We start from the raw sequence: 15254 nt of genomic DNA, 5'->3' as shown, positions 1-15254 counted from the left end.
TTTACATGGAGATAAGACCTGAGAGATATCCATAGGCCAGTAAATAAGTGAGTGACATAGTTGGAATTTCAGCCTAAGGTTTTCTCAAGTTTAAGATAACTCTCCATTTAAAAAAATCAAATGGAGGAAAAATAGATTCACTTCATGTTATGCACTAAAATACTATAGTAAGAATTAACAAGTGCTTGGAAATTCAGCACTTTAATTTCTGTTTTAATTTTTGAAAGATTAAGTATATAGCCGGGCGCGGTGGCTGAAGCCTGTAATCCCAGCACTTTGGGAGGCTGAGGCGGGTGGATCACGAGGTCAAGAGATCGAGACCATCCTGGTCAACATGGTGAAACCCCGTCTCTACTAAAAAAAAAAAAAAAAAAAAAATACAAAAAAAAAAAAATTAGCTGGGCATGGTGGTGCATGCCTGTAATCCCAGCTACTCAGGAGGCTGAGGCAGGAGAATTGCCTGAACCCAGGAGGCGGAGGTTGTGGTGAGCCGAGATCGCGCCATTGCACTCCAGCCTGGGTAACAAGAGCGAAACTCCGTCTCAAAAAAAAAAAAAAAGAAAGATTAAGTATATATTATAAAGCTAATTAGACGATCTTACATATAACTAATTTTCTTAGGTTATATGGACAGTATGTTTGCTATTGCAGAAAAGTAAGTTTGAAAGTAAATTTGGGATAATTGATACTACATTATCCATATATTTCAGTTTTGTTTTATATTTGGGAGAACTATGCTGAAGTTTGGAAATGATATGAATACATCTTTATTTATTTATTTTGAATAAGTCTTTTTTTTAAAGTTTGGAGAGGAAGGTTCTTTTATGTTTTCTTTTTTTTGTTTTTACATTAAGTATGGATATTCAGAAATCTTACATATGATGAAGAGGTTGCTTGCTAATTACAATATATTTTTAAATACCATTGGTTCTGCCAATAAACAGAAAGTAAAATATGCCAACTATATGCTACAGTGAACTAATTTTCTTTTTTTACTGCTGTTTTTCTTTTAGAAAATTGTTAGTGTATGTTTGTTTGAATTCTGTAGTTTTTTTGTTTTCTAATTTGAATATTCATTCTCATTATTCCAATTGTGAGATTACTGCAGGAGTTAATTATTTTTATTTCTCCTCTGTCTTAAGAATTTTTGTTTTCTTTTTTATCATTTTAAACATAATCTAATGAGGGAAAGAAAAGTAATTTTCTCTATTCCCTAAACCTAGAGATATCAAAGCAGGAAATATCCTTCTGACAGAACCAGGCCAGGTGAAACTTGCTGACTTTGGATCTGCTTCCATGGCATCACCTGCCAATTCCTTTGTGGGAACACCATATTGGTAAGAATAGTTCTATCTGGTATTGATCCTCATAATTGAAATAAGCAATATGTGGTTGTACTTTTTTCAGATGTCTTTTCCTGGAAATATAATACTATTTTAAACATTTTACTTTAAGCATTATATTTAGTTTTAAATATAGATTTAGAATACTGCCCTTGTATCCCCCTATATTTCCTTTTTTGTTGTTGTTGTTGAGTCTCTCTCTGTCGCCAGGCTGGAGTGCAGTGCCTTACTGTGCAACCTCCACCTCCTGGGTTCAAGTGATTCTTGTGCCTCAGCCTCCCGAGTAGCTGGGATTACAAGCGTGTGCCACCACACCTGTCTGATTTTTCTATTTTCAGTAGAGATGGGGTTTCACCATGTTGGCCAGAATGGTCTCGATCTCCTGACCTCGTGATCTGCCCACCTCGGCCTCCCAAGGTGCTGGGATTACAGGCATGAGCCACTGTGCTCAGCCACATCTCCCTATGTTTTCATTTTGTCTTGGGCACATTTGTGCTTTTCTGTTACTCTCTGTATCATATGTTGGATGTGGGAATGAAAAAAATTAAATAAAATTCAGTAGGGGCAGACATAGATATGCTAAATGCTAATTTGTATGCTTTCTTGAGATTATATTTACTATATATCACTGATCTTCAGTTTAAGACTAGTTTACTAGTTTACTTAAAGACTAGTAGTTGATTTTGTCGAACATATATCAAAGTAGACTAAAGAATGATACCATCATTACACACTTAAATACCAGTCACCCAAACCAGCAACATTATCACATGGCCAATTCTGCTCTATATGCTCTCTTTTCATCCCTTGCCACCCAGATTTTTGAAACAAATCCCAGACATCATCTTATTTCTTCCATAAATAATTCATTATGTATTTATCAACAAGTTTTAAGGAAATAATTTTTCAGATCTTTAACTTCCATATATATCCTCTTTATAAGTGCTGAGAGTGGTGACTTAGGTCCTTCTTTCCCACTTGCTCCTTTTTCTTGCTTTATAAAAGAAAGACTTCTCACCCATCCTGAATATTACAGTGACGCATTGTTCTGAGATATATATGCCTTAGAGGCACAGAAGAGAGAAATTTTTAGAATGTATACCATCTATGAGAAATATTGAAGGGTTGGGGCACAAACTCATGTGCCTCTCCAGTCATTCCTTCCTTTTTGTTATCAGTTACCTCTTTATCTTTTCTCCCCTTTCTCATGCCACCCTTTCTTCTTCTTCTTTTTTTTTTTTTTTTCCTGAGACAGAGTCTTGCTCTTTCACCCAGGCTGGAGTGAAGTGGCATGGTCTCAGCTCACTGCAAACTCTGCCTCCAGCTAATTTTTGTATTTTTAGTGGAGACAGGAATTCACTTTGTTGGCCAGACTGATCTTGAACTCCTGACCTCAAGTGATCTGCCCATCTTGGCTTCCCAAAGTGCTGGGATTATAGGCATGAGCCATCATGCCCAGCCTCTTTCTTATTTTTCTAGTATAGAATATAGAACTGAGATGGTAGTCATGGAACATATTAACATATGCCTTTGCAGTGAAAATTGAAATCGAGGCCAGGTGCAGTGGCTCACACCTGTAATCCCAGCACTTTGGGAGGCCGAGGCGGACACCTGAGGTCAGGAGTTTGAGACCAGCCTGGCCAACATGGTAAAACCCCATCTCTATTAAAAACACAAAAATTAGCCAGATGTTAAATTAGGTAGGTGTGATGGCATATGCCTGTAGTCCCAGCTACTCAGGAGGTGGAAGCATGAGAATCGCTTGAACCTGGGAGGCGGAGGTTGCAGTGACCCGAGATGGCACCAGTGCACTCCAGCCTGGGTAGCAGAAAGAGACTCCATCTCAAAAAAGAAACAAGAAAATTGAAGTTGGACTTTTCCTGACAGGAAGTGATTCATATGTGTCTAATTGATAATGACCATGAAGTCTGGCTCTGCTGATTATATTATAAGGCAGTGTTTTTTCTTTTTTTTTTTTGTTACAATAGCTTTGTGAATATAGGTATTGTTTTTAATTAATTGAGTAAACTAATTCTGCATCTCGAAGTTTTAAATATCTTTAAAGCATACATACAATATACAGTATTTGTATATCCTATCCATTATATCTTTTGCAGCCATTAAATATATAAAATGTAGATATCAACCCCAAAATGTGCAAGGGATACATAGTTTTTATCAATTCTGGGAGGTAAATGAATTTTAAAAATTTGAAGACTACTGCTCTAGATGACCAGAAATTTCTTACATAGAACCCTAGTCTAGATAAAGTACTCTTCCTTTACAAAAAGAGGGGGATTTTCTGAGCTAGTAAAAGTTCTTAATGATTTCCCTTTTTAGAAATTGGTGATGAATATTTGCTATTAAAAAGGCAACCAGGCACAGTGGCTCATGCCTGTAATACCAGCACTTTGAGAGGCTGAGACAGGTGAATTGCTTGAGCTTAGGAGTTTGAGACCAGTCTAGGCAACACAGTGAAACCCTGCTTCTACAAAAAGTACAAAAAATTAGCCAGGCATGGTGGCATGCACTTGTAGTCCCAGCTATTCGGGAGGCTGAGGTGAGAGAATCACCTGAGCCCAGGAGGTCAAGGTTGCAGTGAGTCTTGATCATGCCACTGTACTCCAGACTGGGCAATGGAGTGAGATTGTGTCTCCAGAAATAAAAATAAAAACATAAAAAATTTTAAAAGGCCCTGGGCTGGGCATGTTGCCTCACACCCGTAATCCAACACTTTGAGAGGCTAAAGAGGCAGGATTACTGAAGCCAGGAGTTCAGTGCCAACCTGGTCAGCATAGAAAGACAAAAGAAAAAAAAGTAACTATTAGCCAGGTATGGTGGCACACACCTGTAGTCTTAGCTAGTCAGGAGGCTGAGACAGGTGGAGTGCTTGAGCTCAAAAGGTTGTTGCTGCAGTGAGCTATGATCATGTCCCTACACTCCAGCCTGGGCAACAGTGAGACCTGTCTCAAAAAGAAAATTAACATAGAAAAGATAATTAAAAGGCCCTGGAAAGTCCTTCAATGAAAAATACAAAAAATACCTTTTTTGGAAAGAGTGTTAAGTAATTTTGTTATAAAGTCTGTCTAGTTAATCAGATAAACAAATGGATAACATTCTTGACAATTAGGCATAGCATTCACATTATTTTCAAATACCAGAGAAAAATATTTATTTAAAATTTTAGATTTGGGCGGTACATGTGCAGTTTTGTTATGTCAGTGTATCGCGTGATGCTGAGGTTTGAGTGTCAATTGAACTCTTTACCCAAAGAGTGCACATAGTACCGATTAGGAAGTTCATACCTTGTCCCGCTCACTCCCTCTCCTCTTTTGGAGTCCACATATCTGTTCCTTTTTTTATATGCAGTGTTTAGCTCCCATTTATAAGCAAGAACATGCAGTATTTGATTTTCTGTTTCTGTGTTAATTCACTTAGGATAATGGCCTCCAGCTACACTGATGTTGCTGCAGAGGACATGGTTTCATTTTTTTTTTTTTTGGCTATGTAGGATTCCATGATGTATATGTACCACATTTTCTTTTTCTTTTTTTTGAGACAAGGTCTCACTTTGTCACCCAGGCTGGAGTGCAGTGGCATGCTCTCAGCTCACTGCAGCCTCAACTTCCCGAATTCAAGCGATCATCCCACAGTAGCCTCCTGAGTAGCTGGGACTACAGGCACACACCACCACCCTGGCTAATTTTTGCATTTTTTATAGACATGGGATTTTGCCATGTTTCTCATGCTGTTCTTGAACTCCTGAGCTTGGGCAATCCACCTGCCTTGGCCTCCCAAAGTGTTAGGATTGCAGGTGTAAGCCATGGTGCCCAGCCTTTTACCACATTTTCTTTATCCAGTCAGTGTTGATGAGCACTAAGGTTGATTCTGTGTCTTTACTCTTGTGAATAGTGCTGTGATAAACATGAGTACGGGTATTTTTTCAGTAGAACAATTTATTTTCCTTCGGGTATGTACCTAGTAATTGGGATTGCTGAGTCAAATGGTAATTCTGTTTTTACTTATTTGAGAAATCTCCAAAGTGCTTTCCACAGGAGCAGAACTAATTTACAATCCCACCAACAGTGTATGAGTGGCTATCTCAGTGTGGTTTTGATTTGCTCTTCTCTGACGATTAGTGATACTGAGCATTTTTTCATGTCTGTTGGCCACTTGTATGTTTTCTTTTGAGAATATCTTGCTAATATCCTTTATCCACTTTTTCTTTTTTTTTTTTTTTTTTGAGACAGAGTCTCACTCTGTCACCCAGGCTAGAGTGCAGTGGCATGATCTTGGCTCACTGCAACCTCTGCCACCCAGGTTCAAGCAGTTCCTTTGCCTCAATCCCTGGCTGGGACTACAGGTATGTGCCACAAAACCTGGCTAATTTTTTTTTATTTTTAGTAGAGACGGGGTTTCACCATATTAGCCAGGCCGGTCTTGAACTCTTGACCTTGTGATCCACTCGTCTCGGCCTTCCAGAGTGCTGTGATTACAGGTGTGAGCAATTGTGCCAGGCGCTTTGTCTACTTTTTAACCCCCTTATAGATTTTGGATATTGGTCTTTTGTCAGATGCAGTTTGCAGATATTTTATCCCATTCTGTAGGTTGTCTGTTGACTGTGTTGATAGATGGTTTTGCTGTGCAGAAGCCATTTAGCTTAGTTAGGTCCCATTTGTCTGTTTTTGGTTTTGTTGCAGAAAAACAGAAAAGGCACTTCTTTAACTTTACTTAACTTAGTGATTTCCCAAACTTCAACATCTTAAAAGAATAATTGTGAAGCACCAATAGTTATTGACTATTGAAAGTTTACTTTATTTACATGTTTGTTAATTTGTGTACAGTATGATTAGAACACAAGAACTGGATACATATATATGTCTTGCATACATAAATGCGTATACACACACACACAGAATCTGGGAGTACTTGGTAATAATCTTATTAAAGCAGTCAGCAGCCGTTTTAAGTGTGTGTCTATGTTTAACATGAAATACAAATGAAGTGTAAGGTAAAGTACCATCAAGAATGTTAGACTTGGCCAGATGCAGTGGTGTATGCCTGTAATCCCAGAACTTTGGGAGACTGGGGCGGACAGATCACTTGAGGTCAGGAGTTTGATACTAGCCTGGTCAACATGGTGAAGCCCCATCTTTACCAGAAAATACAAAAATTAACCAGGCGTATTGGCCCACACCTGTACTCTCAGCTACTTGAAAGGCTGAGGTGGGAGAATCACTTGAACCTAGGAGGCAGAGGTTGCAGTGAGCTGACATCAAGCCATTGTACTCCAGCCTGGGTGACAGAGTGAGACCCTGTCTCAAAAAAAAAAAAAAATTAAAAAATTTTAAAAAGAATGTGGGACACTAGTTGAAGACATGAATTAGTGCTTAATTTACAAATAAGATACCCGTAAGATTGTTAATTGTGTGATTGAGTTGTAAGCTGCCCTAGCCATTTTTATCATGGAACACCATTTTTATTTGAAAGAAAGACACAAACTGTGATTATTCAGTCTTGGTTATTGTGGCAGGTAATTTTCTTTAATAAATGACATGAGCTTGTAACTTCAAGGAAAACAACTGACAATATTTGTTGCCAATAGTAAAATTCAATCTTTTATGCAAAAATTAGACTTTTTTTTTGGAGACAGAATCTCATTCTTCACCCAGGCTGGAGTGCAGTGGTGTGATCTCGGCTCACTGCAACCTCTGCCTCCCGGATTAAAGTGATTATCCTGCCTGAGCCTCCTGAGTAGCTCATTACAGGAGCCCGCCACCACACCCAGCTAATTTTTGTATTGTTAGTAGAGAATATAAAAATACAAAAATGGTTTAATCATGTTAAACCAAACTCTTAACCTCTCAAACTCTTAACCTCTGATCCGCCCACCTCGGCCTCCCAAAATGATGGGATTACAGGTATGAGCCACCATGCCTGGCCCAAAATTAGACTTTTGTAATGAGATCCTGAGACCAAAATATTTGAGAACCACTGGCCTAAAGGATATGAATCAGTATTATAATCTGCAAACTTGAGCAGATGCAGAATATAATCCTGCCTTGGGTGCCTCCTTCTTTTGGGGTGGCTGTTACATGATAATGACAGGTGGTGAGAATAAATCTCACACTATATATGCATTGCTAAATATTTACCTCACAACCTGTAATAGACTTAGTTCCCATTATAAAAATTCTTATGTTCAGATATATTGGCTAGAATTCAAACCGGTGACCTCCATGTAGATAACCGTTACATTCTCAAAGAATAGTATACTTAAAAAAAAAAAACAAAAAAACAAACTTTAATTTAAGTGAACATTTTGTTCTAGGATGGCCCCAGAAGTAATTTTAGCCATGGATGAAGGACAGTATGATGGCAAAGTAGATGTGTGGTCTCTTGGAATAACATGTATTGAACTAGGTAAGCATTGTTCTTCATTACTATGGATTAAGTTTTAATCAATGTTTTACCTCAATTTCTGTACCGATGTGTAAAAATTACAGATTTTTATCTTCTATGTCACTTTATAAGGTGGGCAATATATTTATTGAGGTTTTCACTTTGGTTATCTGATAATTTTTATATATATTAGGGTTAGGTATATTATATTTGCTCTGTTAGATATATTTGCTCTGTTCCATTATATCTAAAATAATTTTACTGTGGTTTTAATTTTGAGGAATCTATGTCTGACATTAATGAGTATTTGTTAATCACCTAGAATATGTTTGTGATTACTGGATTTACCATCTACAGCAGCTCTGTAAAGCATTCATAACTAGCTGGCATAGTTATTACTTTTTTTTTTTTACTTTGAATTAGGGATGAAATTAGATGTCAGACTGCATATCTATATACTGTTTTGTAACAGTTTTTTTTTTTTTTTTAAGATGGTAAGGCTGACTTTATTCAGCAGGGGCCATGATGATAGATATATGGATCACTGTAGCAGGGTCTTGCAGTGAGGGAGAGAGATTGGACTCAATTTCCTGTAGCGGTTTGATTTTATGCACATATTTGGTTCAGTTGCTCATAAATGTAACTGTGCTAAAAACAGTAGGCCATCATAACTTGTGTGAGCCAGTAAACTGTCACTGTAATTGAAAATGCTGCCCATCTTCTTGCTCTGGATTTCCCAGTGGAAGTCTACCAGTCCAATAGTCTTTTCCTTTTTATCTTCTCATAAAAGTATTGCATTAAAGTTTATTTATTTATTTACTTTTGAGACAGGGTCTTGTTCTGTTGCCCAGGCTAGAGTGCAGCGGTGCAATCTCAGCTTACTCTAACCTCTGCTTCCTGTGATCAAGCAATCCTTCCACCTCAGCCTCCCACATTGCTGGGACTACAGGCGCACACCACCATGTGAGACTAATTTTTGTATTTTAGCAGAGACAGGATTTCGCCATGTTGCTCAGGCTGCTCTCGAACTCCTGGGCTCAAGCTATCCTCCTGCCTTGGCCTCCCGCAGTGGGGGGATTTCAAGCATGAGCCACAGCACTGCCTAAACCCTTCTAAAAGGAGTGACCAAGGATGGAAAATAATACTTTAAAAGTAAAATCCATTGGTAATTTTGATTAATCATTATCTACCTGAGTTTGTCAGTAGTTATCTAAAACAAATAGGGAAAATGAATTAAAATAAAGGTATAATCTTGCTTATGATTACACAGTAGATTAATGTTATGATTTCTTTTATAACCAGACTACCTTGCAGTCCAGTTTTTTTCCTAAAATGTAATCTTAGTATTTTCAGTTTTGTTGGAATTCATGTTAGCTACTGCCTTCAAGCTCTACATCCTCCTGTTTGTTTTGTAGTTTAACAACATCAACAAACAGATTTGGAGATTACCATAATGTCATTCTCATGATTTCTTTGCCTTAATTTGAAGTTTGCAAAACTGTTTCTTCATTTGAAAGTACCTTTAAGTGTCTTAAACGCTAATCTCTACGTTTACCTATGATTCTTTTTCCTACCTAGAGATCCTAATTAATTTCTTAAGAAGCCTAGATATACATGTAGAGAAGCTGGTTAATGTACTCCTTGCTCAAGGGGTCCTTTTACATTCTTTTTTTGGGTTGGGGGGCAGAGTTTCACTCTTGTTACCCAGGCTGGAGTGCAATGGAGCCATCTTGGCTCACCACAACCTCCGCCTCCTGGGTTCAGGCAATTCTCCTGCCTCAGTCTCCTGAGTAGCTGGGATTACAGGCACGCACCACCATGCCCAGCTAATTTTTTTGTATTTTTAGTAGAGACAGGGTTTCACCATGTTGACCAGGATGGTCTCGGTCTCTTGACCTTGTGATCCACCCGCCTCAGCCTCCCAAAGTGCTGGGATTACAGGCTTGAGCCACTGCGCCCGGCCTCCTTTTACATTCTTAAAGCTGGCTGGTGCATATATGTGCTCCTCAGTGATAGTGAAATTGCATTAATGGACCTGTTCGATTTCACGGATACATTTTAAGATTTATTTGATTAGAAGTTATTTGTTGGCTCATTGTTCGGCTTAGAACAAAATCTACCTAAACTCTAGTTTCTGTGAAATGACTTCTTATTTCTAGCTTCTTTTTATTCTAGTTCATAAAACAGAGTTCCTTCACAAAAGAAGTTTTTATACTTATAATAAAGCAACTTTAGATGTGACTGCCTTTAAATAAGTTTACGTGGGTAAAATATTTGAAATAATATTTTAGAATTTTAGGCATTTATTTGGTATCTTTGCTTTTATAATCTTTCATAATAATTGTAAACATTTTACTTATAAATGTTTTGAATATTTTGAAGTGCTAAGTCTGATTATGGTTCGAACTCAGAGATCTAAAGTAGCACTATATTTTAAGCCTGATTATGGTTCTAGGTAAAAGATCTAAAGTAAAAAAGGCCAGGAAAACTTTCTGCAGTGAAAGAAGTTGTTCTGTATCTGTGGCTTTTCAGCTAAAGGACTGAATTTTCTAAGGTTTCATTTAAATACATTAGCATTTAAATAGTCCCATGTGGCTAGTTAGCTACCCTGTTAGATAACACAGGTCTAGAGGTATGATTTTCTTTTCTTTCTTTTTAAAAAATTCGCTCTGTCACCCAGGCTGGAGTACAGTGGCACAATCTTGGCTCACTGCAGTTTCCAACTTCTGGGTTCAAGGTATTCTCCTGCCTCAGCCTCCCGAGTAGCTGGAACTACAGGCACCAGCCACCATGCCCAGTTAATTTTTGCATTTTTAGTAGAGATGGGGTTTCACCATGTTGGCCAGGCTGGTCTCCAACTACTGACCTCAGGTGATCCACCCATCTCAGCCTCCCAAAGTGCTGGGATTACAGATGTGAGGTATGATTTTCAATACAAATTAGATTTAGTCTTGGGACACATTTATTATAATATGCTTTTCTACTTTGGAAGAGTTAAGGATAGCAAATTAAAGCAAACTATTTTCTTACAGTATAGGTAAGAGAAAAAATTTACATCAGTTATACTGTTATTGGTCTTGATAAACGTAGTTGTGAATCAATATGACTCTTTCATGCTTTAGTGTCACAAAGGTTGAAATTACTTGGTTATGTCTTAATGCCAAGAAATCTTATAATACATAGCTTTTTATGAGCGGGTTTATGTGTTTCTTTATAGTTAATCTGATGAAGATTCTTTGTTGTTCAAGCTGCATGATTATATAATCATCTTCATAAAAATATAATTTACCATTTTTAATTAAATGTCTAGGATGTAAAATTGTAGAAATACAAAAGGAGTGAAAAGAAAATAAATTATCCATCGTTCTACTCTCAGCTGGGTACAGTGGCTTACATTTGTAATTCTAGCACTTTGGGAGGCCAAGGCGGATGGATTGCTTAAAGCCAGGAGTTTGAGATCAGCCTGGGCAGCACAGCAGGACCTTATCTCTACCAAAACCAAGAACAATTAGCTGGGCATGGTAGCCTCACGCCTGTAGTCCCAGCTACTCTGGAGGCTGAGGTGAGAGGATGCCCTTTAGTCCAGGAGTTTGAGGCTGCAGTGAGTTATGTTTATGCAACTATACCTCAGCCTGGGTGACAGAGTGAGACCCTTTTAAAAAAACAAATTAATTAAATTAAAATAATACAGGCAACAAAAGGACACAAAGTCCTTCTTCCCATTGACAGGAATAAATGAAAATAGTAACATTTGAACCCATTTATCTAACCTTTTGATGATCACTCTTCTGTATAAGTGTATATAATTTGAACTCTTTCTCTGGAAATTTTATTATTGGACATTGCTTCTGAGATTTACTTTCTAGACCATTCTTTTTTTCTATCTCAGTTTCATCTAATTTCCTCTTGAGTTTTGGAGGTATTAATTTTGCAAAAGCAATCCAAATTATTGGTAGAGACATTTTAGAAATGTGCACAAGATAACAAGGAATAGTATCTCTAAGTGATGGCTCATGCATCTAATCCCAGCACTTTAGGAGGCCAAGATGGGAAGATCACTTGAGCCTGGGAGTTGGAGACTCACCTGGGCAACATGGAGAAACCCCGTCTCTACAAAAAATTTAAAAAAAATTAGTTGGGTGTGGTGGCATGCGCCTGTAGTCCCAGCCGTTTGGGGGGCTGAGGTGAGAAGATCACTTGAGCCAAAGGGGTTAAGGTTGTGGTGAGCTAAGATTGCTCCAGTGCACTCCAGCCTGAGTGACAAGGCAAGACCTTACCTCAAAAAATGAAAAAAGTTTAGTAGTAGCTTATAAGAATTTGAGATAGAAAATATTTGTCCAGGTGCAGTGGCTCATACCTGTAATCCCAGCACTCTGGGAGGCCAAGGCGGGTGAATCACTTGCAGTCAGGAGTTTTAGACCAGCCTGGCCAACTTGGTGAAACCTCATCTATACTAAAACTGCAAAAATTTGCTGGGTTTGGTGGTACATCCCTGTATTCCTAGCTACTTGGGAGGCTGAGGCAGGAGAATCTCTTGGACCTGGGAACTAGAGGTTGCAGTGAGCTGAGATCACACCACTGCATTCTGGTCTGGGTGACAGATTGAGACTCTGTCTCAAGAAAAAAAAATGTTATTTGAATTTATAAGAGTCTAACAGATTGTAAATTTGGTGAATCTCTTCTGTGATTTTTAGCTAAGTTTAATGTTCTTTGATAAAATTGAGAGATTTCTAATTTAATAGTGAATGACAAGATTAAAAAGATATGTTCTGGTTTGATATATTGATGGCATACCATTTAAAAGACTTAGGGTGAAATGGAATGGGGATTCAGAATTTGAACAGGGAAAGGAAGGCATCTTCTTAAGAGGAGAGAAGATAGTCACAAAGATAGGATATTGGTTACATAGGAGGAATTTATCAAATAGGAAAATATATTGAGGGCCGGGTATGGTGGCTCATGCTATAATCCCAGCACTTTGGGAGGCTGAGACGGGCAGATCACCTGAGGTCAGGAGTTCAAGACCAGCCTGGTCAACATGGTGAAACACTGTCTCTACTAAAAAAAAAATTGGCCGGGCATGGTGGCACATGCCTGTAGTCCCAGCTCAGGAGGCTGAGGCAGGAGAATTGCTTGAACCTGGGAGGTGCAGGTTACAGTGAGCTGAGATTGTGCCACTGCACTCCAGCCTAGGCAACAGAGCAAGACTCTGTCTCAAAATAAATAAATATGTATGTCTGTGTGTATATAATACACACAAATATACATATATGTATATAAAGGATAATGAGAGCAGGGTTTCTCATTGTCAGAGAAGGACTTCACAAATATGCAGGGAGAAAGCTAGAATAAACACTGTGGTGTTGGATTCGAATTCGAAATATTGTAGTGGATTTATTGTTTTTAAATAAAAATATTTTATCATGTATTTGTACACACAGGTATATAAATTATATACCTGTATATATTCCCAACCCTGTTCATTGAGCATGTCTGAGAGCAGTGACACCCAAGTAGCAGTAAGCACACCTAGCACAACAGCCCTTTGGAGAAATGATTGATCCAGGGTCTGGGCTAGGGAAAGTACAAAATGAGGCTAGGACATCTGAGTGTACCAGAAAGCAAGAAAGTAACCAAGGAATAATGGGGCATGTCCAGAAGACACAAGTGAGCTTAAAAAGGTTTCTACTGCTCAAATATGAGACAATTTGAACATCAAGATAAATGATAGATTATAACTTATTAAATAAAATAAAAATCTGTGACTCTATACAATAAATAAATAAAAGAATAAAATTGAAAGTTTTATGAGAAGCAGAATATTGATGTAGATTCAGAGTACTGTCTTACAAAATGCTTAATAATTACAAAGGAGAAAAGAAAAACTTTATCATGAAGAAGACTGGCAGACATGGGCCTTAAGTGATCAAAGTGAATGCCATCAGTAACAGAACTTCTCAAAGTCATGTGACACCTCATAGGATACAGTAAGCAAATTATAGCATTACCTCTGTGATATTCCTGCCAAAAGTGTTTAGCCTAACTCTAATAATAGGAAATGTCAGAAAAACTCAAACTGAGGGACATTCTAAAGTCCCATATGTCTCAGTACCTTCAGAGAACTGGCTCCAGAACCCCCACAGATAACAAAAAGTGCAGATGCTTAAGGCTCATATAAAATGGTGTAGTTTCTGCATATAACCTGTACATATCCTCCCAAATACTTTAAATAATCTCTATAAATGCCATGTAAGTAGTTGTCTTAAAAATTTTTATTTTTATTTTTGTATTGTTATTTTTATTATTTTTCCCCAAGCATTTTCAGTTTGTGGTTGAAATATTTCAGTTGGTTGGTTCAGTCTGTGGATGCAGAACCCACAGATTGAGAAGGGCAACTGTACTTCGATTTGTCAAAGTCATGACTTCAATTTTTACCTTAAGAAACTAAAAATGGCCATACTGCCCAAAGTAATTTATAGATTCAGTGCTATCCCCATCAAGCTACCTATGACCCTCTTCACAGAACTGGAAAAAAACACCTTAAACTTCATATGGAACCAAAAGAGAGCCCACATAGCCAAACAATCCTAAGCAAAAATAACATAGCCGGAGGCATCATGCTACCTGACTTCAAACTGTACTACAAGGCTACAGTAATCAAAACAGCATGGTACTAGTACCAAAACAGAGATATAGACCAATGGAACAGAACAGAGGCCTCAGAGGCAACGCCACACATCTACAACTATCTGATCTTTGACAAACCTGACAAAAACAAGCAATGGGGAAAGGATTCCCTGTTTAATAAATGGTGTTGGGATAACTGAATAGCCATATGCAGAAAACAGAAACTGGACCCCTTCCTGACACCTTAAACTAAAATTAACTCCAGATGGATTGAAGACTTCAATATAAGACCTAACACCATAAAAACCCTAAAAGAAAACCTAGGCAAAACCATTCAGGACATAGGCATAGGCAAGAACTTCATGACTAAAACACCAAAAGCAACAGCAGCAAAAGCTAAAATAGACAAATGGGATCTAATTAAACTTCAGAGCTTCTGTACAGCAAAAGAAACAATCATTAGAGTGAACCGGCAACGAAGAGAATGGGAAAAAAATTTTGCAATTTACCTCTCTGACAAAGGGCTAATGTCCAGAATCTACAAAGCATGAAAACAGATTTACAGGAAAAAAACAAACCCATTCAAAAGTGGGCAAAGGACATGAACAGACACTTTTCAAAAGAAGACATATATGAGGCCAACAAACATGAAAAAATGCTCGTTCACTACACACTGGGGTCTGTTGAGGGGAAATAGCGGAAGGACAGCCGGGGGTGGGGAGTTGGGGAGAGATAGCATGGGGAGAAATGCCAGATATAGGTGATGGGGAGGAAGGCAGCAAATCACACTGCCACGTGTGTACCTATGCAACAATCTTGCATGTTCTTCACATGTACCCCCAAACCTAAAATGCAATAAAATAAATAAATAAAAGAAAAAAT

General features: G+C 38.0%; 1 protein-coding gene across 3 annotated transcripts in view; it reads left to right on the top strand.

Moving 5' to 3' along the window:
• The window catches only part of TAOK1 (TAO kinase 1), a 171517-nt gene that overhangs the window by 95207 nt on the left and 61056 nt on the right, over window positions 1-15254 (top strand). For all 3 annotated transcript variants that reach the window (XM_074388433.1, XM_039476870.2, XM_074388432.1), the window contains exons 7-8: window positions 1224-1337; window positions 7675-7766. In XM_074388433.1, coding sequence (XP_074244534.1) covers window positions 1224-1337; window positions 7675-7766 — 206 coding nt within the window. The remainder of the gene's footprint in view (window positions 1-1223; window positions 1338-7674; window positions 7767-15254) is intronic.

The sequence above is a fragment of the Saimiri boliviensis genome, chromosome 17 (assembly GCF_048565385.1).
Source record: "Saimiri boliviensis isolate mSaiBol1 chromosome 17, mSaiBol1.pri, whole genome shotgun sequence".
NCBI classification, from domain to species: Eukaryota; Metazoa; Chordata; class Mammalia; order Primates; family Cebidae; genus Saimiri; species Saimiri boliviensis.
The sequence above is the reverse complement of the archived record's forward strand: the minus strand, read 5'-3'. Positions and strand labels throughout refer to the sequence as shown.